The sequence below is a fragment of the Argiope bruennichi genome, chromosome 10 (genome assembly GCF_947563725.1).
Source record: "Argiope bruennichi chromosome 10, qqArgBrue1.1, whole genome shotgun sequence".
In the NCBI taxonomy this organism is placed as follows: Eukaryota; Metazoa; Arthropoda; class Arachnida; order Araneae; family Araneidae; genus Argiope; species Argiope bruennichi.
This window is the reverse complement of record NC_079160.1, coordinates 68338497-68363607: the sequence shown is the minus strand read 5'-3', so window position 1 is coordinate 68363607 and position 25111 is coordinate 68338497. Positions and strand designations below refer to the sequence as shown.

Here is a 25111-nt window from a genome sequence, read left to right as displayed (position 1 = left end):
TTAAAATATTTATGGTTTATAATAGCCTCTCTCTGCTTTTAAAAATGTACTAGTATTATTAGAAATCTTTTATACTAGATCTAAAACTAGAAAACGATACATTTATAGGAACCTCGCATTTTGAGCATGCATTCACACCGAAACTAGGAAAAGAGACGGATACCCTTTTAACAATGAGTGAGAAGATAAGAGATAAGAATGTAATATGATAAGAAAATCATCAGACTTTATCAACCACAACAGACTTTAGACAATATCTGTCAATTGTAAAAGAACTAACTATGTAATCTCAGGTGTCCAAGAGCACTTGCTTCAGGGTTTGAAGGATATGATTCATTTTATACCAAATACATTAGGTGAATAAGAGACATCTTAAAGTAAGTAAATTTTTAATTTTAAGGGAAATATTTCTTTTAGTAACTTTTTAAAAAATTTTCTGAAGTGTAAATCTTATCATAAATTTTACTATCAGATTTTTAAAAAATAATCAAAATTGTACTTATTTATAATTTTGACGCTTGGTGCATGTAATATTGAAAAAAAATTAAATAGATGAATTAGATAGGTGAAAAGCTAGGATTCTCTAATTGCTTATTAAAGATGCTGCAGAGAAGGAAGGATATATATATATATATATAGAAAGTGGAGTATTTGATGGCACTCTACAAGACAGACCATTAGAACTCAAGCTATCAAAATTGGTATAATTATCTTAAAGAATAGAAATTCTACATTAGAGCGATTTTTATGAAATTTTAATTTGTATTTTAATTTATTAAAATCAAAGTAAAACTTTTATTTTACCAAATGAAGCAAAATGATATTTGGGGGGGGAAGAAAAATCTGATATGAAAATAATTAAATGTTCCATCATTTTAAATTTTTTAAAAAATTATGTTTTCTTTAATACTAATATACTTACAAATAAATTTTCTTTTGAATTTTTTAAAAACTATTTTCAAACTTGCTGCGTTTTTTATATTGTTAAGCATTGCTATAATGTCGTTGATTCTTATAGCACAAATCAAACTAATTTAATTTTGCCCTGAAATCTTAAAATCGATTGCTTTTACTAATTTAAAAATTATAATCAATTTTTAAAAAATGGCTTGAAAGTATGCTATCTTCTTATGTATTTTAATGTTAGTAGTTAATATTTTATTAATAATTTAAAATTCTTTTTAAATGAATTCTTAAATAGGATTAATAATACGGCTTTTTCTCGTTGAAATAAAATGCAAATCAGTTTCAATATTTTGTCATTTTAAAATTTAAATTTTTGCCAATTATTATTATTTGAAGTTAAAAAATTTAGCTTCATTTTATATTATTTTTTATCGACTGAAAAACAATTTTAAAATTTGGTTTCTCCATTATTTTCATTGATTCTTTTTTCAGTTGCGATTATGAGGCTCATCTTTCTTATATAGAACTTAATAATTTTCTCTGTAAATTGAAATATTCATTCACATGTTATCATAACGTTTTCTTAATAATGTATAATCGAGTTCAAATTTAAATTATAATTATATATGACCAAGTAAAAATGTAGCTTTCTTTCAATTTTCAATTTTCAGAGAGTCATTCTGCATATTACTTTTATAACTGCTGAATGTAAAGATCTAAATTGTTAAATTTATTAGCAACAAAATATTCAGGAGAATTTAATTTCGTTTATTCATCAAAATTTAGCTTAAATCCTAACATATTTAATGCAAACCAAATTTAAATTTTCGAGTTTTTTTAAAGCTTTTTGTATGAATTAATGCTTTCCTTTTTTCAAAAATTACGTAAATTGCGAATTAAAAATCAATTTATATATCTCAATACAAATTCATAAATATCTTAATAAAAGGTCAATTGATCATATTAATATAATGCAAATCCGGTTGTTTGCTGAGGATACTAGTCTACACTTCTAAAATGAAGTGCTTGGGAATCTATCCAAGCAGATCCATTGTACTTAAGTGATGAAATTTGACACACAGGTAGTCGTAGTGGTGACTCAATGCACCTCAAAGCCTTGAATTTTAAAATTTTATTTAGAATTTTTGTTATTTTGTTTTTATTCGTATCAAGCGTAAATCATATCTAAATAGCAACTTCTCATCATATTATAATGAAAATTATTTTTAATTCAAAGCATTGCTGAAAATTTAATTTATTAAAGGTATGAAGTGTTGATTAAATGTATTATAAAATTTTATCGCTTTGTCGATTTGCTTTATTGAAATTTAACTACTTTTACGACCCTCGGGGGGGCACCTCGAAATGAGGATGAGATGCTTCCGGCATGGTGGTTGGATCTCGCCACCCTGGAGGGTACACTAATAGGTGGGGGATCTGGCTCCCCCCATCGATGACGGGACGTACTTCCTTCGGGGAGGGTTGTACCGTGGCCAGTGACGGCCCTTAGGACTCAACCACAGTTCCCGCCAATTGCTGTTGCGGCGGTCCGGTCATTCAGTTTTATGGTTTAAATCCGTGTGCCTTAAGGCGGGTCGGAGAGTTAGAAGGTTGACTTAACTACTTTTACGTCCTGTTTTAATACAGTGAAAAAGCTATTTTTATCTCTTTGCTGAAAATGTAGTTACTTTTTTCAACTAAAAATTCTTCTTTATATATCTTTATTCTTTATATATATCTTATATTCTTTATATATCTTTTTTTTATTCTTCTTTAAATATCTTTTTTTGAATTCATTCATGAAATAACTGCCACATGAAATATCTAAAATCGGATTTATTTCTGAAACTCCAGCCTTATCTAGCACAGTATATGATCAGTGTGGCCGTCACCATAGGAGCCAATTTAAAAGCGGAGAGAAAAAATAAAAAATTATAAATGTGATAATTTCAATTTATTTAAGATCTTAAAATAATTAATTTGTAATTACATGAATTCAAATTTCACTAAAACTTTCGAGTTACATTTTTGTTTCTCTTGTTCTTAACTCTACGCACTTTTAAATTAAATGCTATTTCAACTAAATTAAAAGAACATTCCCTTTTGAAGTTTTTTAAGCTCAGAAAATATTTCCATGTCAACATTTTTCTACTCTTTGCTTTTCTTTTTGGAGAGCTCTGCTCTTGATTTTAAAACAGGGCTTTTTTCTTTAATGCTTCTGAAAATAGGGCATTATGAAGGTAATTATTGGCGTTCTTTAAAGAACTAGACATCTGATCCTTTCCCAGAAATACATATTACATTATACATATTAGAATAAATATTAAAGATGTTGGCATTTCACAGTCTAGATTATTTGACATAGAGCTGCTAAACAAGGTACATATATGCTTTTATGGGTAGAGAAATACATCTCAGAAAGAATTTTTTTTAATTTTAATTAATGAAAATTTAAACGAAATGTTGTTGTTTTATCGGAAATACTTTGGAAAATATTGAATCAGAAATAAGAATTTACATCATCTTAACATTAAAAAAATTATTATGAAATGATAATTTTTTTACATACATGTGGTACATATTATTTATAGTGGTACAAGAAAAAATTTCCTTGGCGTTTTAAAATCATTATTAATAAATCAATATTCTGTGTTATTTAAGACAAACATGGTTACACGGGCATCCATTCTAATCAAAACCAAGCAGCTAATTTCTATCTTTCTTCTTTAATATTTACATCGAATATGAAAAAACGTCTAATTGAAGTAAAGAATTATATTTTCAATTAATAAATGTTCCCATGAATTATAATATTTTAAATTTTTATACAGATCCTCGTACTCATTAATATAATCTTTCTTCATGAATTGAACTGAATTCTTTTTCAGATTCAGAGAAATTTTTATTGCATAACCCCACAATACATTGCTTAAATTACAAAAACTATCCTGTAGAACACATAAGACTACAGTGCTGGACGATTCCATCCTTAGTACTTATATTAAAAAAATATTATTGACTTCAACAAAAACATTTTTATATTAATTTAATTTAATCACTTTGGCTTAATTATGTTAACTTAAAGTACAACTTTAAGCGAAGAGGACAAAAAAATTAAGAAAACGCAGAACTCAATGAACTCTTTTAAAATAGTGCGAATTATATGACAATCAAAATGTAAAGTTTAAAAAAATGCTTTGCTGAAGAAGTCGTTAGATCAAATTGTATAAAGTATTTATTAGAAAATTTTAGCAACTCTTAATTTTGGCGAACCAACTGGTCGCCAAATGCGGATACTTAATAATAAACATTAAAATAGATTTTTTTCAAAAGAAAATAGGTTTGTGGAATTTCGCAGCTACATTATTTTCGACCAACCACAAAATTTTTGTATAAAAATTGTATGACAAAATCTGTAAAAAATATTACTAATAGTACATATACCATAGGTAACGAATCCCTGTGCTATGCCTACATATTCGGTCAATGATTCGTAAATGCAATGAACCATGTACTCACAACACTATAAAACAGCAATAAAATAATTCTTCAGGAAAATGCCAATCTTATAAATGAATTTATGCAGAAATGAACACTAATGCATCGGGGCAAGACAGGGTTTATCTGAAATTCACTAGACTCTTGTATATGGACCATTAATTGCATAAAAATGCATCTGCATTTAAGATAGCTTAATCTGGAATGCTTGAAATCAGTGAAGAAGAATATTTTTAAAAATTAATGGATTTTGCAATTTTTGCAAAGTAGCGATTCTAATATTCACTTCAGAACAGATTCTAATAACCACTTCAGAACAGATTCTAATAACCACTTCAGAATAAAAATTCCCCTTCAGAACAATTTTTAATTCCCACTTCAGAAAAGATTTTAATTTTCATTACAGAACAGAGTCTAATATTCATTTCAGAACAATTTTAAATTTCCACTTCAGAACAGTTTTAAATTTCCTCTTCAGAACAGATTTTAATTTTCACTTCAGACCAGATTTTAATGCTTATGAAAGATATTATTTCATCATAATTATGTATGTGTATATTTGAGCATGAAACAAAGATTATGTATTTAAAAGTGAAATTTTCTTGGAATCTTTAATGAACTTTTTTTGTATAAAACAAGGATTATGTACATGGAAGTAGAATTTGCTTGGAATTTTTTAGCAGTTCTTATGAAATTTTTTATATCAATTTAAGATTAGAATTTTAAGTATATAAACAAGATCTCGTTTTTTCAGTCTTTCAAAAGTAGGTTTTGCGCTATTTAGAAATACTTTTCAGCCATTTCCAAGCAAAAGTTCTGGTTACAATTTTTAACGATAAATCTTTATTCATTATTTAAATCTTAATTTTTGTAATTTAAAAATTTATATATTTTTTTATTTTAAAATAGAGAATATTTATAACCCACTCATAGTTTACCTAAATTGTTTTCATTGTTTTTTATCAGTGAAATTATGCTTGACTTTCCTTCTAAATACGAATCAGTTTCCAGTCAATCAACGTGATGCATTTAAACGTGTAATTCAAAAATACATATCTACGTGTGGAAAATTCTCAAATTTTCTAGAAGTATCCGTAATTTTCACTTTTGAATTTATGATTGTTCTTTCTGGATGCCTGAATTATGAAGAAAAGGCGCCAAGCTTCGTATCTGTTGAAAACTATCGCTGACTTCGCTCCTGAATATGTATGAGCAGCTGCGCTTTGAAAATATCTACCCTTGAGTAAACTTAAATCATGGAAGTTGACAGGTCCTAGACAGAGCATACTGTGCCAAAAGACTTTTTTTTTTCCTTTTCGTTTCTTGTACCTCTTGATTCGCACTGGCAAAGTGTGACATCAGCTTTTTCTCTTGATGGTCTTGTTACTTCAACATCACGATGACAGGTATTCGTGTCTCATATCTACCTTTTTTCCTTCAAATGATTTTTTGTTTTGCGTTACATAAATTTTATTAAAAAAATTTAAAACATTTCTTTAATTCGTGCTATTTTCTAACAGAATTTTTACAATTAAAATATGAATTATGACACAGTCTTAAAAGTGTATTCACATGCTACACTTCAAAATTTTCATGTTTCCAATTTATCTGATTTTTCAAAAGCATTATCTTTTAATTTAAAATAGAGTAATATGGCTAAAAATAATTATTGTTTTTCATTTAATTTTATCCTGTTATAATTAACTTTTACCGTTAGTCATTTTATTGTTTCAAAAAAATTTCTAAAACACGAATAAAGAATTTAGTTGTTAAATATATTAGAATTCAAATGGATTTGAAAAGAATTTTGATTTAAATTTAATTTGTCAAATTTACTTAAGTCTGACTAATTAATTAGACTAATTGGTCTAATTAATTAAGAGTTAGTAGATTCAATTAGCTTAATTAGATTAACTCGCAAATTATGATTATACCTTTTATATTTTTTATATTAATATTGGATAAATTGGCACAATACTTTGATTATAAACTTTTGTATTCGAAAAACTCTGAAACATGGCCCAAATAGGTGTTCCCTCTTAAATTTTTTTCTTGTATATTTGCTGACTTTGACTGATTCTGATCCATCTGGTTTGCTGGAAATACTGGTTGTGATTCCATTAAATCTCTTTTGATCGATTTGCTGTATATGGTTCATGTTTTTTCAGTATTAAATTGTGATTGTTATTAAAGCCGTGTTATTTTAACAACCATGCGCCTGTCCTATAAACCAAACTAATGAATTAAATAACATGACATCATAGTGTTAGTAAAAAAAAGTAATTTTCGGTTCATTTATCTTCTAACTTCTCTGAAACTGTTATATCACTTTCTTAGTCCTTAAAGAAATTGAACAATATTAAACAGAACTATTCGCTTTTGACGACAAGTTTATTTTGCCCAGATTACTGGCTATTTATTCTGCTAAACCATGAATATGGAAAGCACACTTTTTATTTCACTTTATTATTTGATACTACTTATATAAATCAATATGCTACTAACTACCCCAAGTGTAAATTGAAAAATGTATAAACTACGAAATAAAAAGATAGTGAAAATGATAATTCGAAATTAATCCTCAAAAAAGGCATTTTATTATATTAATTTTAACAGTGACAAAAGCATCTGATTGAATATTATGATGGATGAATTTGAATTTCATCACAATATTAAAAACAGAGCTATAGATACTCTTGAAAGCCATGTTTGATGTTATGTTCAAATAGCATAATTATGGGGGAATAAATCGAAAATGGATTTCTTAGTTTGTTTCATGGATCATTGGCAAAATCTTGTTTTCTAAAAAATATGAGCCAGTAAAATTTAATTGCAACTCGTCCATTTATCAAAATTAAAAATTATATTCGCATTTAATTTTTTTTTTAAAAAAATCACACAAAAAAAGAAATTATTATTATTAAATGGGTAATTGTTTGAGCTTTAAGATAATGAAAAGCCATTTTTATAAAATAATAGTTTTGAAAGATATGGACATAAATTTCCATATATAAGTTGTAGTAATTACTCACGATGACAATTAAGCCTTTTTTTTCGTGATGGATTATACTTTCTATTTGGCCCCTATTTCTTGATTTCTTTTATCTCTTTCCTGTTACTGAACAAAGTTTATAGCGACCAGAACATTTTTAATAATTTTTTACAGCTCCATTTACCACTCCAATCAACAAAGCATTAAAAAATGCAGTTTTAAAAACGTATTTGTTTACATTTGACTTTTGCCATTCAACTTCCATCTTGCAACATATGATTTTTCGACTGTATTATGTAGCAAAATCTTGTGAAAATATCTTGTGAGCGAAATTTGCCAATTTTTTATAGATTTTGTTTTATATTCAGGAAAATTCTTAATCTAAAATGATGAAATTACTTTACGATTCATTTATCAGAAATTGTTCTCCAAGTCAAAAAGGAACTTGACTAAAATTTAATGATGCAATTGCTAAATAAAGCTGCTGCTTGCAAAATTGAGCAAAAAATCAATATTGATATTAAACAGATATTTAAATGTAATTTTATTAATACTGATGAATGTACTCATTTAATTGTGACTTTGCGAATGATCAATGCAAATATTTATTGACTGGTAGGGTTTTCACTTCAGAAAAATACTAATTAAAAAGTTGCTTCCTTATCGTAACGGTTTCCGGGCTTACTCGTCAACGTAAGGATTACGCCAAGATCGTAATTATAATTTCGCCAGTTTTTTTTAATATAAAAGATGGATTTTTACAATCTGAATGATATATCTTGATTGTTTGGCAATTGAATCTCAGGGGTCAATTATAATAAGGAACTAACATTAGCAATCTAATTAAAATTTGAAACTCTTTTCTAAATAAGCAACTACTACCCAAAAAATAATTACCTGCCAAATTTGGTACTAATTCATAGCGATTACTCATTTGGGTGACATTTACGTTTATTTAACGTTGTATTAAACTTTCTGTTTGATTTCTCTTTCTTGGTTTCTTTTACATCTTTTTCCTCTAGCAGAATAGAGTTTATGGTGACACGGCGAGCTCTCACCATAATATTTTTTATAATAATTTGAAGCTCCATTAATTAGTGAAGTGTTTAGAAATAGCAGCTGTAAAAGCGTTTAATGAAGAGGTCTGAAATGTTCTAAAAGATTTACTTACATTTGACTGTTGCCATTCGACAGTAAGCAATAAAAAAGATTAATGTGTCACGTATATTAGTGTTATAGAAAGAGAGAGAAAAAAATACATCTTCTTTACTTTTAGCTAGGGAAAAAAATCACGTTGTTAATTATTTTCCTAAACACTGAAAACTTTTTGAGCTTCTCTATAACAATGAAATGTATTGTTACATAATCAGTTTAAAAATAATTTAATAAATAATTAAAAATAGCTAAAACAATGTACAGTAATTAGATTGATATCATTAAAAAATAATTTTTCAAATGCGTAAAACATTTTGTGCAATAATATTTTATAGCACAGATAAAATATAGGGAAAAGTGGAAAATTTTTAATGATTTTTAATTAATTAATGTTTTAAAATAAATCACTTTTGAATGCTCATTTCTAACCTCCAAAGTATGTCCGTACCAAATATAGTAGCTCTAGGCTAAATTGTCTGTCTTATAGAGCGCCAACATACACACACGCATTTTCTTTTAATATTAGTATAGATTCAGATGCATAATTCAGTACTTTAAAATAATATTTTAAATATAAGATGAATTAGCATAATGTGGAAATCACATAACAAATGTTATCAGAAAAAATAATAATTTAGTTAAAATCCTCTGATATCTGATTCTGTATTGTCTTAAACTATGCTGTGACATTTTCCTCCTAAAAAAAAGACATAATGCATTTGATAATTAAATCATCACAATGCATTTGAAACAAGAACAAATCGACTCAATAAAGCAGTAGCTTTTAAGGTGTCGATTAAAGTGTTCAATGTTTTTATGGTTTTTTTAAAATTTATTGGAATACAATGAAAAATTCTTGACCACAGGCTAAACATTCCCATCGTGCTTATTTAAATCTTCTCGTTTCAGTTCTACACGATTCCATTTATTTTCTAGATTAGAAATAAATAACGCAAAGCTGAACAAAGAGATGAGCGGATATATATTGAATACCAGGAATTCAAGCTAGATTTTGAGCAGCATATCCTTTCTGAAAGCAAATAACTGTTTAAATAGTAATCTAAATAAATCTTTTACCTTAATTGGTATATTCAGCTTGTAACGTTTTCATAATTTGCTGAAATAAGCTCAACAAGTTCTTGTATCTCTGATTTTATGGCTAGATCGTGATGAATTTGATCAGTTATATTACATCAATAGGGCTGCATGCAATAAAAAAAAAAGACGCGTTTGATAACAGAGATATTTTTTTTAAGATAGAGTTTTAATTTTTCGAATGCGAATAGTCACTCTAATTAATAGTTTAATTGCTAATTACAAAACCATTAGAATGAAGCATATCATTGCAATTAAAAAAAAATGCTTTAAATTATATAAAGAATTCATCATTTATTTCATTTCATGTTGTGCTGCAGTCATTAAATGTAATGCGGTAAAAGATTAAGAAATACAAATTTTTTTACAGTCCCTTGGTTCTATTAGTGATATTTTGTAAATTATTTTTTTACAATAGAATTTTAAATAATAAAAATAATTTAATAACGAAATTCAAAACTCGATCAGTCTTGTTAGAAAACGAGTGAAACGTTATTTTTTTTTTTTTAAATTTTAGTGTGTAAAAAATAATTTACCTGGTATATTTAAAAATGACGGAAATTAATTAAAAGAATTATAACTATAGGGACTAACAAGTATATACAGATTCTAAATTTCGCAATTTATAAAGCAGTAGATTTGTTAACTCAAATAACATAAAATATAACACTTTACATCATTTATAGAATTTTTCCATCGAAAGTATATGTCTATCTCTGAAAATTTATAAACTGACTACAGAGCCAAGATGAGAATGGACATCCTCTGTATTTACAGGGTATTGTAGACGATGTTTCAGACTTTCCTGATGTTTAATTTCTCGATGACATGAATTAGAAAAAAAAATCTGATTTTGAAACTAGGTTAGTCATTTCGTATTTGTATTGAGGCAATAATTCAAAAATAAAATGGAATACAACTATGACAATTTATGTAACCTTCTTAACAAATTTGTATTCCTCAAAATTTCAAAAATATATCTATAGATGTTACCTGTCTTAAACGCTCGCTCGAATCTAGACATTGCATAGCATGAAACCATAAAGATACAACCATTTTTTGTTTTTATTTTCTCATACACGATATATGGATACTAATAACTGTTTAAAAGTTTAAATATAGTTATTAATAACTATTTAATTTCTTTCTCGAACACGAAGTATCATAATCCTCCAAAAATTCACATTTGAACGAATTTTGACGAAAGTTTGACGAATCTCCATGTTCCAGATCTCACTGAGTTCGAAAATAACATATTTGGCAGTACGTCTATCTGTTTGGGAATACGATAACTAAAATAAGCCGCTTTGAGCTAGTGGGATTAAATTTAGTATATGTATTTTAGAATAAATTTGCAGTTTTTAATCAAATTTTGATCGAATTCCATTGCATAGTAGTCTGTCTGCCGAGATCAAGTAGACTCCATGACTACAAACGTAAAGAGCGAGATAGATAAAATTTGATGCACAGTTTTAGCATCTAAAATGAGCGTATAGATTCTTATCAAATTTGTCAAAAGAGTGATCATCTTTCAGTCTGTTTTACCATCTGCCAGTAAATGCAATTATTCAAAAAAGGTATGACTTAAATTAACGAAATTCGATATGAGATCTTTCGACTACAACTGTAGTTCAATATCAAATTCTGGTTCAAATCGGTCAGAAGGAAGTTTCCCAAAGTGCATATTCACACGATAGATTCAGTTAAAATGCAAGATTCACTACAAAGATCTATATTTAGCAACTACTTTTCGCCACTGACATGCAAGACAATCGTGGCATTACCCATGATCCCCATTTTTATTAGGAGAGGAAATGAATAAATCTTTTATTGGATGGAATGCGAGAAAGTTTCTGGGAGATCATTGGCTTTTTTTTAATGTGTCTTGCCTATATATATTTATCAAGTCAATTCGCGTTAAAGTGATGCATGATAAGTGTAACATGCAATGTAATTTTAAAATCTATCGTTTATTTTGAAACAGAAATAAAGATGGCAAATTACTGCTTTACGATCTGAGATCTAATGACACGAGCAGCTACATTAGTCATGCAACTTTTATATTATGTAAATTGACTCCATTTTTGTAGCTGAAAATGTTGAATGTCATAGTAATAATTGCATTTATTTTGGTATTCATTCCATTGATGCATTCACTCCATTTAAGATGCAATCCAGTTATAAAATTAAATCTATTTAATTTTCTTCAAGTTCTAATAGTTTTAATTTAATTTGCCTCATTAAGTAACTAGTTGTTTTATCTAGGCGTGCTAGTTGTGATTAATTAAATTAATCTCTCATGCTTAAATTGATATCCGTAATTCTCGCAACAAAGTAGAAATTTGACCAATGAATTCAACTCTCATAACACCATAGTACAACTAAAGGCTTAAGTTTACAGGTAATCAAATCTAATTTTACAACATTTTTCGCTGTATTGTAACTCTCCTGTCTCCTTCCTCATAAAAGTTGTGTAAAAAAAAGAAAAATTTACTTCCTTGACTCTCAACAATAGAAAAAATTCAAAGCGATTAAATATTTGTTGAAGGAGGTTTAAATTTCATTGAAATTATTAAATGTTTTGTTGAAAATTAAGCAAGAATTATAATTAAAAAATTGTAGTCAGAAAAATCTGTACAAAACTAAATTGATAACTAAGGCAATTTTAAAAAAAAATTTCTATGGTATAAAAATCAATTTTGTGCAGTAATATTTTTGGAAGCTATAACGATAGAACATACAGCTTCAAAATCTTGTTTAATTTTTAATTAATTGAAATTTAAAATGAAATCGAAATGAAATGAATGAAAAGTGTACGTAATCATCTTTTTAAACATAATCTGCACCGATTTTGATAGCTCTAGGTCAATCGTGGTCAATCCATAGAGTATCACCACACACACACACATACAAATACTTCGTTTCTTAAATATAGAAAAAAATTAAAAAATTATAGAAATTAATAAAACAACAGCATATAAAATAGCACCAATTAATAAATATTTTTTTAATGTAATATTTAACGATATTGAATATAATCAATTTAATTTCATATGATTTAATATTTTTTTCATTTTTGTTCAGTAACAAGTTAAGACGGAAATAGAACTGCACATAACTTAGTGTTTAAATTAAATTCAAATATTTCTTAACTATTTTATTTGCAATTCATAATTTTTCATAATTCTAAAAGATTTCGTTGAATTTCCGATTGAAGAAATAAATGTTTATTTCGAATATTTCAGAATTTAAAATATAAATACCTGTTATGAATTTTCCATGTCCAGTTTTCTTCGTTTAACTTTAAGCTTCTGGAGTTATTTATTTCTTCCCTTTGAGTATAGATCATCTATTTTACGCTTCAAAGCTCAATAGCCATATTTTGTAAAGATTTTTTAACAACAGAATGCGAATATATCCTTTTATTAAAAATGTTTAGAAAGAACAAATAACAAACCTTCGGAAGGAATTCACACTAATGCCAATAAACAGCGAAAAATAATGCAGCAGACGATTTTTAATTTCTGAAATAATACGTATGCTGATACGCTTTCTCTTTCTTTCTTTTTTTTACAAGCAACGAATTTGGTATTTATATTAAAATTGTTTCCAAAATATATCAACATCTTCTGTAAATCTCGTATTGTTATAAAATAGGATTATTTTTTTTTTCAAAATTCTTATGGAGAGTGTTCATTTATTTATTGAACACAATAATAATTTAGGCTTCAAATTGCAGCTCATCATTGATTTGCAAGTGTTAAAATTATTCTAAAATTTCTTTCTATGTTTTTCATTGATTACATCTCAGTTTTGTAACCGATGAACCGGAAATAAAATGTGTTTTAGAATCGGATGGCAATACGCTCAAGTGCAAGAACTGGAATTTTGATTATTTTCTCAGATTTGAAATGTATGTGTTGGCAACTGGTGTTGAAACTATAATGAATTACTTTATTTTTAGTAAAAATTTTCCGTATATTAAAAAAAAATATCTCTGCTGGTTTTTCGGAGTATGAATTACAATCAGTTTTTACTTTTTCGTATACGAAGTATGGAGAAAGTACAGTAATGTCAAAAAATTCGAACTCGAGATTCCGACGAATCTCCAAGTTTTAGACCTACTTAAAATACATCTAAAAAAATTATTATACATTAATACTAAAAACACATTTAAAAAAATTATTACACATTAATACTAAAAACACATTTAAAAAAATTATTACACATTAATACTAAAAACACATTTAAAAAAATTATTACACATTACACATTAATAGTAAAAACACATTTAAAAAACTGTCTGTCTCTGTCTGTTTGCACCAAAGATAACTCAAAACACTTTGAGTAACACGGATAAAAATTGGTATACGATTTGATGAAATTTGTAGATTTCGTCAAAACTTTGTGTAAATTTTATTCAATTCAGATGAAGTCTATCTGTCGGGCTTTAAAAATAAAAGTAAACACGATAAATACAAAACGAAAAGAATTAGATAAATAAAATTTGATGCATAGATCTAATATCCATAGAGTAGGCATTTGTCAAATTTAGAGCCAAACCCAACAAAGAGTTGACCATCTGTCGGGCTATGATTTCAGAAACATGTAAACACGATAGCTCAAAAAGGCAGTGACTTAATTATACAAAATTTGGTATCTGCTTTTGTGGCTACGAGTGTAACTCTGTGTAAAATTTTTGCTTCAATCGGTAGGGAAAAAATTGTCTAAAAAATAAATTCGATTTTCGGACGTTATTAAGCGTATGTCAGGAAGTAATCGCTAAAAATCCTATGATAGATTCAGTAAAAATGCTAAATTCACGCCAAAAGTTAATATTTCATAATTATTGTATGCCAATGTCACTCAAAATGTTCTATGAGATAACACTTTTATTAGAGTGCATGTAAAACAGTTTTGAGCAGGTCACTCGCACTGGTTTTTAATATGATAATGTTTATAGGTTGCATATTATCTGTAAGCGTTTAATGTAATATGAATATTGAGGCATGACTATTAAAAATCGTCCTTTACAGGGCTAAACTCTGAATATAATGTATCATAAATATCGCAAGTATTCTAAAGATTATTAGCTGGTTCAATTCGACAGTATGTTTACAAACCCAAAGAAGTCATCTAATTAGATTGCAAAAAAAATTGTACAATTAAGAGTATAATAATAACAATTTCATTACCATTTTGTGTAGTAAAATATTTCCCACAATATTTTAATCTCTCAAATAAAATAGAACAAAAGAGTTTTCTCCGAATTTATCAGTCATCCAAAAATTTTGATTTGCTTATTTATTGTAACAGATCACAGTCTATTTAGTACAGTTGATATGTTTTATTTTAAAGGAATTTAAAACGTAGATGAGTTATTAAAACATATTTAATCCATTACAAAATATTCTTCTCCAGAAAACTTTATATCGATCGTATACTTGCAATGCTCAAGGGAATGTAGCTTATCTAAATTAGTTGGAAATAACAAATAAGAAAAACATGAGCTCACTCAATATAACATTTAGAAAGCAACCGTGCAGCTGCATGAATTTTAAACGCGTAGTGGTAAATGTTTACTATAATCCTCAATACGGATTTTGAAACCTAAACAGGAACTAGTCAAAACGAAGCTTTTTCATGCGTCTGCCGCTTGATTAAATGCAAGCAAAACGAAATTAAACACGGTTTAATATTCTTGGAAATGCTTTCGATCGCTCGTACTTCGCAAGCTTATTCCGCGTACGTTTCTATTCTCTTTGAAATTTCATAACATTATACTCTATTGTTCTGTGAAGACACGTGCTAAGGTAAATATCGCGCGTATCCATGGTAGTTCGGAGGTAAGTTTCGGAGTGTCTCTATTTTAAAAATCCAAAGAATTTGAACGACGTGTTTTTATTTAATTCAGGTTCTTGTCGTTATAAATAGGTACCTAAGTAGTATTTGTAAATGCATATAAAATAAAATTTAATTATTATAGATATAGGTATTAATACTTCAACTTTTATTCGATATTTTAAATTAGTTAATTTGGACTATGTACTGTTTCGGTATTCTATTTTTGCACATTTATTTTTATCGCACTCTCAGTTCCCAATAAATATTTAATTCAGCATAATAATTATTGCAATTTCATTTTCGCTGCTAAGGTGAATTTATTTGTTCTTCGTAGCTATTTTTCATTTTACAGGCAGAATCTATTTCTGTTCCAATTATCAGCTTGTCTTTCTATAAGTATATTTTTTCTCATTCTCTATTTCTAAACTGAATTATTGCATTTAATATTTATATCTATAGTATTTAATGTTTCCCAATAAATATTTAATTCGATAAAATAATTATTACAATTTCATTTCTGCTGCTTAGGTGAATTTATTTGTTCTTAGAAGTTATTTTTCATTTTTTGTCGGCAGAATTTCGGTTCAAATATCAGCTTGTCTTTCTATAAGTATATTTTTCTCATTCTTTATTTCTAAACTGAATTATTGCATTTAATATTTACATGTTTTACTATATTTACATTTTTAATCCTTGTTTTTATTTATCTGTGCATTGCTTAAAGGAAAACAATAATGTTCACTTTAATTATTGCTTTTACTTTCGTCACGATGCATTGAAAATTGCACGATGCATTGACTCTTGCAGTGAAAGCATTTAAAACATTTTTATGTATGCGTATGTGTAGGTTATGGAGCCTTTAATATAAGTAAATTATTAAAAATATCATCATTAATTTTATAAAATTATCTTTCTTTGTTTACATTTTTAAAATATTTTGTCTTTCTTCTTTTTAAAATGATAGCGTCTAAAGACAGAATGCTTTCTGCAAATTCCATTACGCCACATACACAACCTTTTGAGAAAAAATCATTCAAAATAATAGAGGCGATAGTTAGAAATGTTACTAAATTTGGCAGGTATTTCCTTTTTGAATAAAAAATATCATTAAAAAATGTTTCTCAAAAATTTTAATTGAAAATAGATTCAGTTTTGACTCTTTTTTTCCTGCATATTATTGTACAAAAACTATTTTATAATTCTAAACTTAAACGTTTGGGTCAAATCAATTTTATTAACAAATTTTTTTTTCTCTACAATAATATTCTAAACACATTTTAAGAAAATTTTACAGCAATAACTTTCTTTATTTCATATATACGTGCGTAGGGTGAAAAATAAATGTATTTTTTACGGTCACCTAATCATTGTTGTATAATTAATAACAAATTCAAAAAAGGAAAATGAAATTAAAAGAATTAAGCCTAAGGTCTTCAAGTTACGATGTTTTGAGCTAGGAACTGTTCTAGTTGTTCTAGTTTTTTCACATTTTTTTTATACTCTTCTCATTTTTTAGCTGCATTTAATCTTCCCAAACAAAAAATCATTATTTAAAAAAAAATGAAAATATTTTTTTCATTCTTAAGTATTATAGCATTCTGAAGTGTTTGCTTAGAACAGTCAAGACCATGGGAAATATAATTAAATAGCATTGCAAAATTTTTATTACTCGAGGAAGAAGAGCAATAAAAAATTTTGGCTATTCTTTTGCAAATGATTACAAAATTAGAAAAGTATTATGCTGCAATCTGTAGAATTTGATTTTTTTATTGTCTTTTTAGTTTATGAAGAAAAGTAGGTTGTTTGGAACAAATATACATTGTTTCTTTAGAATGATTTTTGGAATGTTTACTTTTAATACAATATCATCAAAACTTATGCAGTGGTCTAATGAGATCAACCTAATGAATATAGTTATAAATGCTCCTGGTATTAACATTTCAACATTTCTCACTTGATTCTTAAAAATGTTTTCTTTCGTGTTTTCAAGACTTTTTAAAAATGCTCATAAAACGTAAAGAAAGTTCATTGTGACTTTTGTAATCGCTTTACTCTCATAAACGAAGTATAGAAAAAGTATTGTAATCGTCGAAAAAAATCAAACTATTGGAGATTTTAGAAAAACTATTGGAGAATAAAACGTGGAGATTTTGACGAATCTCCACGTTTTAGACCTCCGTGAGTTCGATTTTTGGAAAATTGATGTGTGTTTTTTCGCATGTGACAAATATAATTCAAATAAGCTTTGAACTAGACGGTTAAAATTTGGTATACAATCTTAACTCCAAATTTGCAGATAAATATCAAATTTTGAGTTCAATCTGTTCTGAGGAAATCCATCTATCCGGCCGTTCGAATATAAGTTAATACGATGACTACAAAACGAAGAGAGTAAGATCGATAAGATTTGGTACACAGATTTAACATCTATAGCGTATAATCTAAAACGGATGAAATTATATTACAATTCTCTTATCAGAAATTAGTCTTTTTGTCAAAAAAAAAACACTTGATTGCGATTTAGTGATGCAACTGCTAAATAAAGTTGTGCCAATGCTGCTAGCAAAAATATATCAATATTGATACGAAATTTATTTTCGTATTTTTTAATATTTATTTCTAATTTTATTAATACTGATGAATGTACACATTTAATTATAATTTTGAGAGTACTGATAAATGCAAAGATTTATTGAATGATATGTTTGCTCTTCAGAGAAATACTAATTAAAAAGTTACTTCCTTATCGTCACGGTTTCCTTGCTTACTTGTCAACTTTAGGATTACGCCAAGATCGCAATAATTTCGCCAATTTTTTTTTTCACTGAGGATTTTCACCGCTATCTCAGTGATATATTTTGATTGCTTAGCGATTGAATCTCAGTGCCTGCTATAGTAAGGAAGTACCGTTAACAATCTAATTAAAATGTAAAAAACTTTTCTAAATGAACAACTACTACAAAAAAAATTATCTGACAAATTCCGTAGTTCTTAAATTTAACAATCTGGCTTAAGAGAATGAGAATTTATGCCGAGTTTTACTCATTATTTCATAATTTACAGGTAATATATCATCTTATGAAACTTATCACGTTAATTTCAGATTGTTTTAAGTGAAAATACATTTTTATGTCGATAATTTGTTGAAAAAATTTGAATTATTTTCCATTTGATAAATATTTTTGCTTTCACGTCTTCGGTAAGTAAAATTAATATTTAGATGTATGCGTTTGGCAACATTAAGTTAAAACCTGACTGTATATTGGTGCAAAATGTAAACAAAAATATTTTGAGTTGATTTGAAATGGTTACAAATTTTGATGATCGTGTTTTTAACTTTTATTTTATTTTTGAAAACATTTTTGACTATGCATCTAAGAGAGAAATGCTTTTAGTTTTTATATCGGTTCCATCGTGCTTTTAAAATAATGAGCTGAATTATTCGTTCTAATAATAGATACATATGCAATATACTATTAATTTATTGGTGCATGTTTTTTTTGTCTGTCTAACTTATTTTGGTATGTATTAAATCACAGTAAAGCAGCTTTATGCATCTTTGAACTGACTGACTCAAAACGGCGCATAATTGAGAATTCGTGTAACTGTAATATTAATAAATTACTCTCTTATTATAACTCTAAGATTACTAATGCAAATTCATTTAAAAAGAATAATAATTTTAAAACAGTATTATATAAATATATTTACCCTATCCAGATTTATTTAAAAGTATCAGAAATTTAAAATAAAGTTCATAAGTTAATTATTTGTTTACTTTTATTCTTTTCTATATGCCAAATAGAAAAAGAAAATGCTTTGAAAACGTTAAATATTGGATCTCAAGACTTGAATGAATCCCCGCGTCTTAGTCCCGAATACGAAATAACATTTTAGAAAGCCGTCTATCTATCCATGAGCAATAATTCAAAAATGCAACAAACTAAACAAATGAAAATCGGCATGTTGTATTTATATCATAATAGTAGATTACCAAATTTGATGCAAAATCTATCAACGGAAATTCAGACTAACCGATTGTTTGTGAATTTCATAATTCAACACTTTACAAGTAGATTAATGAAAATTTGCACATGATTTTATCGTCAAAACAATATATATTTATGTATCAAATTTGAGCTCAAGTCCATCAAGATATTAACTATCTTTTGGTAGGTCGTTTTATGCTTGAGTAAGCAATAACTCAAAAACGAAACTTCTTAAGTTAATGAAACTTGCTAAATGGTCTTACTACTTACTACTACTTACCCCTGTCGATGTATATAAATTTTTTTATCCAAATGGTCACAAAAAAAAGGTGTTCAAAATAAATATTTGCTTTTCTTAGCTACAAATTTTAACATATTTAATATAAAAATTTGTAGCAATATGAAAAAGTCCAGGAAAGAAATTCCAACTGTTTTTAAAAGTGACATGAAAGGTACAGCTCAACAACAGTCAAAATGTGTGTATAGCAATTTGTGCAATGAAAAACGTATTTTCCTCCAACTCCATGAAATCTGTTATATTTAGGAAATCTACTTAGATTTTGATGGCTCTTACTCTAAAAGAAAAGAGGTATATGGTGCTAAAATTTATACTGGGCATCAACTACCTTGATCTAAACTATTGAAAAGAAAATCCATATTATAATCAATATCACTTTCAAAACTAAGCATTTTTCAGTTAATTCGATAATAATTGTTTCAAAAATAATTTTCATCTGGGTTTTTTCCCCCTTTTTCTGAAATGTGGTACTAGTTTGAAATCATAGCAAGTATTTTGGTTGCTTTTGAGTTGTGGAGAAGAAATTCTATCTTTCTTAAAAAGAAAATATTTTTCGTTAATGACTTTACTGTTTCATTTCAGAATGTATTTATTTTTAGAAATTTACACAGTCTCTTAATTCAATTTTTATTATTTATTTTTAGGTTCACCAGTGGTTTTCCTCCAAGAACCACGTCGATTAACAGTATACATGGCAGCTGTCTCCCGTAGACGACGTTTCATAATTCTAATCGTCATTTGTTGTCTGTCACTATTCATCTTTGGTTGGTATTCGAGAACATCAGACAATTTGTTAAAACTTTCAGAAAACTCTAGCCCTAGTAATGAAATATTCGCGTCACAAAGAATTTCTACAGGAGTTAAACGCCCTCAACATCTACCACCACCAGAAGTGTCACAAAAGGAAAATGAATTAATGGACTTCGTGGAAGATGATAAAATATCTTTCAGACGGTCCGATGAAGAACTAGTTTCTGGTCCCACAGAATATGATGATATACCTATTTCCAGATCATACAAACGACTGCCAAATGATATGGAATTATTTTCTGGCCCAACTGATTATGATGACATTCCAATTACATTTCCGGCAAGAAGGCATCCTGATCTCGAGTTGGAATTCTCCGGCCCTACTGAATTTGAAATTCCACTTACTTTACCAGTCAGACGACATCCTGATGCTGAACTAGAATTTTCTGGTCCGACTGAAGAATACATGGTAGGTGGTGCAAAGCATGTTACGCCACCAATGCAAAATAATGAAATTGAGAGATCAGATGTGCATAAAGAGGATAGTTACCAGAAATTATCGCTCCAAGGTACCACACCAAGTAGTTTACACGTCACACAGCCAGTCAAGGATTCTAGTCTTGTACTAGATACTCCAGGTTGTAAAGTACCAAAATTAGATCCATGGGACCCGACAGTGAAACATTTGATTGAACTCCAAGAACCATATGAATGTCCTGGACCTCCTTTATTCATGAAACCAAGCTCTGATGGTTCCATAACATTAAACGAAACAGTTCTGGAGAAGTATTATGATACGAAGTCGGATGAATTGAAATGCGTTTACCAACCAATTTATAGAAAGCACGAAGACCCTGGTAATGTCAGGGAAAATGATTTCATAACTGGTAATGCATCAGAACTTCATTTTGGCATTCCTCTCAATGAAGATTATGTTGGTGCAGTGTGTACTCTTAAAGATAAAACTTTTGAACAGTACTTTCCCCTTGTGCGTCTAAAAAAAGAAATCGAAGACGTAAGAAGCTCGTTAACGCCTCCAAAACCCCGACTAAATATCATTCTTGCCGGTATCGATTCTATATCGAAACTGAATTATCTCAGGCATTTTCGAAAAACAGAAGCCTTTATCAAAGAAAAGCTATCGATGTTTGAAATGAATGGCTATACTAAAGTAGGAGATAATACTTTTCCAAACTTAGTTCCTATGTTAACTGGACATTTTGTTGAGCATTATTGGAATGAATCATTAAGAGATACAATGTACTTTGATAATGTAGATCTTATATGGAAAGACTATGCTAAAAAAGGATACAGAACATTCTACGCCGAAGACAGTCCTTACACTGGCACATTTAATTACATTAAACGTGGATTTTATGATCCACCTACAGATTACTATCTCCGTCCATTACTTCTTGCATTAGAAAGTTCAAATATTAGAGAAAAGACTGGAAAGAACCATTGTTTCAATTCTCAGCTGGAACCCGAACTTATTTATGATTATCTAAGAAACTTCATTGAAGCCATGGGAAATAGACCTTATATTGCTTTCGCTATGGTTTCAACTATCACTCATGATTACTTAAATCATGCAGGCTGGGAGGATCAGCCTACTGTTCACATTCTGGAAAATTTGTTGAATATGGGTGCTCTTAATAACAGCCTTCTTGTATTATTCAGTGATCATGGGTTACGCTTTGGGCAAATTCGTTATACTTACATAGGAAAATTCGAAGAAAGAATGCCTTTTATGTATATACATGCTCCTAAATGGTTTCTTGACCAGTATCCACAATATGCAAAAAATCTCGAAATCAATCAGAACCGTCTAATGACACTCTTTGACATTCATGCCACAATGATACATCTATTGGATCTGAACAGATCAGCGGAAGAAAGAGCAGAACTTACTATGGGTAAAAGTCTTTTGGAAGAAATATCGCCGAACCGAACTTGCGAGGAAGCCAACATACTTCCCCATTGGTGTCCTTGCCAAACATTTGAGAACGTTCCTTTGAATAGCACTGAAGCAGTAAATGCATCTCAAGCGATTGTGGATGACATTAATTCTAAACTGGCAGAATATGGTGGTATCTGCGAGATCCTAGAAGTGGCTGAAATCATGGATGCAAGAGTTGGACAAGCAAACGATTTGGTGTTACGGTTTATAAGACATGACAATGTTGTGGTTAACAGAACTGTTGTGCTGGGGGATAGAATAAAGCCTATCGGGGATTACATGATAACACTTGTTACCAAACCTGGTAATGCTGTTTTCGAAGGAACAGTTCGGCATGATCCGGAAAATAATTCATATGCCGTTCTAGGAATAAGTAGAATAAGTTTGTATGGAAAGACTTCTTGGTGTATAGATAGTCAAAAAATGAAAATTTTCTGCTATTGTAAAGTTCAACAAGCCTCTTAATGTTACACATGAGAAATTCTTAATAGAAAAATGAGCTTTAAAGAGGAAAAATTATGCCAATCTCTAACAATTCTGAACGGAACACATATTTAACCTTGCCAATTTTTATTAGGAGTTTTAAAGCTAGAGGTCTCCAGCATATTGAACACGGTTTTAGAATGAAAAAAAATTCAACAAATTCTGGCTTCTCCCTTTACTGAAATCTTTATTTATTCGTAGAATTTTGGCGGTGAACAAAATATGTTTTTCCGATTTTGTTCTTCTCATAAGCGTGGAAAAGTAAACTGAAAGTAAAAAATAGTAAGGCACAACATCTGATTTTTTATCAGCACTGAGTACTCAAAATAACATTTGATGTGCGTCAAATATGACTAATACGGCATCGCTAAATGTGATATAAAAATTGTGTTCATCTATTAAGTAAGAGATTGATTTGTTATTATTTTTCTTTGAAAGGGAAAATATATCACAAACTCTAATCCATATTTTTTTTTCAATAATCTTATTCTGATGAGTACCATCGTATCTATTGCAAGTTCCTTAGACTGCTGAATTTTAAAACGTCATATGATAAATTGACTGCATAAACTGATACTAAGACTGTAAATAACACAATGTTGAATGTTTTTTCGTTGAATATAAAATTTAAGTTATTATCCATGCAACAATGTATTACAATGTATGCTGTTATTGTTGTCATACAAATTAATTTTGTAACATGTATTTGCACATTTTTCATATAATTCAGCAATTTTTCAGTCATTTTCATAAGCATAACTGATGTTTTTACCACATCATTATTTAAACATATCATTTGTTGATTTTGATGAAATAAAAAGATTTATTGTTATTAGTATGTCTGTATATTACAAATACCATGGCATTTCCATCAAAGATTTTTTGTCTGTTTAATATCGTCTTTTTTCATCACAATATAATATGATATGCAGTTAGATATTATGTGTCAAAGTTTATAGCGAGGGTTTGACTTCAGTGTATTTATCTCATTATGATAATTAAAATTGCTTGTTATCTTGAACGATTTCGAAGTATTATTCATATTACATAAATTAGTATTCTTTTTGCGAAATAAATCACAGTTATTTAGCAAGTAACCAGAAGTGTTTTACTAGTCTGGAAGTATAGAATTTCAACGGTTTGTCTCAAATACAAAATATGTCCTAGTTATGAAATTATTATGCTGAAATGTTGTAATATTTTACTAAACAAATAACTCATATTTAAAAAAGATTTATTAGATTTAAGATTATAGAAAATTAGCTATTAGAAAATTGTCCTTTCTGACTTTTATATAAGAAGAATATGGGAATTGGAATATAAATTATGAGGAGATAAAAAAAACATTTAAAAATTATTTTCATATGATTCTTTATCTTTTCTCGAACTGTTTAGTTATTAATTATTTTGTTGTGCTTCCTGTTCTTTTATTTTAATTTTAAAAACTGATTTCCAACCGTAAAATGAAATGAAACCATTTTGGCTCTGTTCCAAGTATAAAAATAACCTAAGAAAAGAAATAAATCGCCACAAAAATTTTATCCATACGTTTTGATGAATAATGCTTTATCTCCTCTAAGTCTGTATGTTTTCAAACTCAACTGAATCTTTCAGCCATTCTAATGTTATGTAAAAAAATACCCAAGTTTAAATATGAATTATTTTACAATAAATTATCGAATACAATTCAAATATATCAATTCAAAATAAAGAATGCAAATTTGGAATAAATATAAATGGTATAATTATAGTTAAAGCAATTATTATAAGTTTTAAAAGTTTTATTTATTTCTATCTAAAGCAACGTTTAATATCCTTATCTCTTGTGTTATAAGTTTTCTCCTTAAAAGCCTTTCACCAATATTCATCAAAATTATAAAGGGGCCAAGCGGTATAATTATGGAAATCTAGATGAATTAAAGTAATATAATAAAAAGCATATTTACATTAACACCAGCCGGTTCGCCAATCTTAATGTTCGTTTAAATTTTAATAATTAAATAGGTTGAACCGGAGTTTAACCCCCTTCTTCGACAAATTGCGATAACGCGCCAAAGCTGGCAATCTTTATTATGCACTATAATTGAACATCTGCTCCTTTGCTTTTGAACATTTTGCAAGGCGATTTTTAAAAATTGCGC

At 28.2% G+C, this 25111-nt stretch overlaps 2 protein-coding genes across 6 annotated transcripts in view; both read left to right on the top strand.

Moving 5' to 3' along the window:
* Positions 1 to 23940, top strand: part of LOC129987815 (uncharacterized) — a 30983-nt gene extending 7043 nt beyond the window's left edge. The window contains exons 1-2 of one of the 5 annotated variants that reach the window (XM_056095755.1): positions 267 to 377; positions 20422 to 23940. In XM_056095755.1, the coding sequence (XP_055951730.1) occupies positions 20469 to 22952 (2484 nt within the window). In that variant the 5' untranslated portion in view covers positions 267 to 377; positions 20422 to 20468 and the 3' untranslated portion in view covers positions 22953 to 23940. Of the gene's footprint in view, positions 1 to 266; positions 378 to 5734; positions 5811 to 15270; positions 15493 to 15558; positions 15581 to 20421 lie in introns of those variants that run through there. The other 4 variants (XM_056095753.1, XM_056095754.1, XM_056095757.1 and 1 more) reach the window with 4 other exon arrangements.
* Positions 1 to 25111, top strand: part of LOC129987816 (uncharacterized) — a 64042-nt gene that overhangs the window by 12657 nt on the left and 26274 nt on the right. The gene's annotated exons all lie outside the window — the stretch shown is intronic.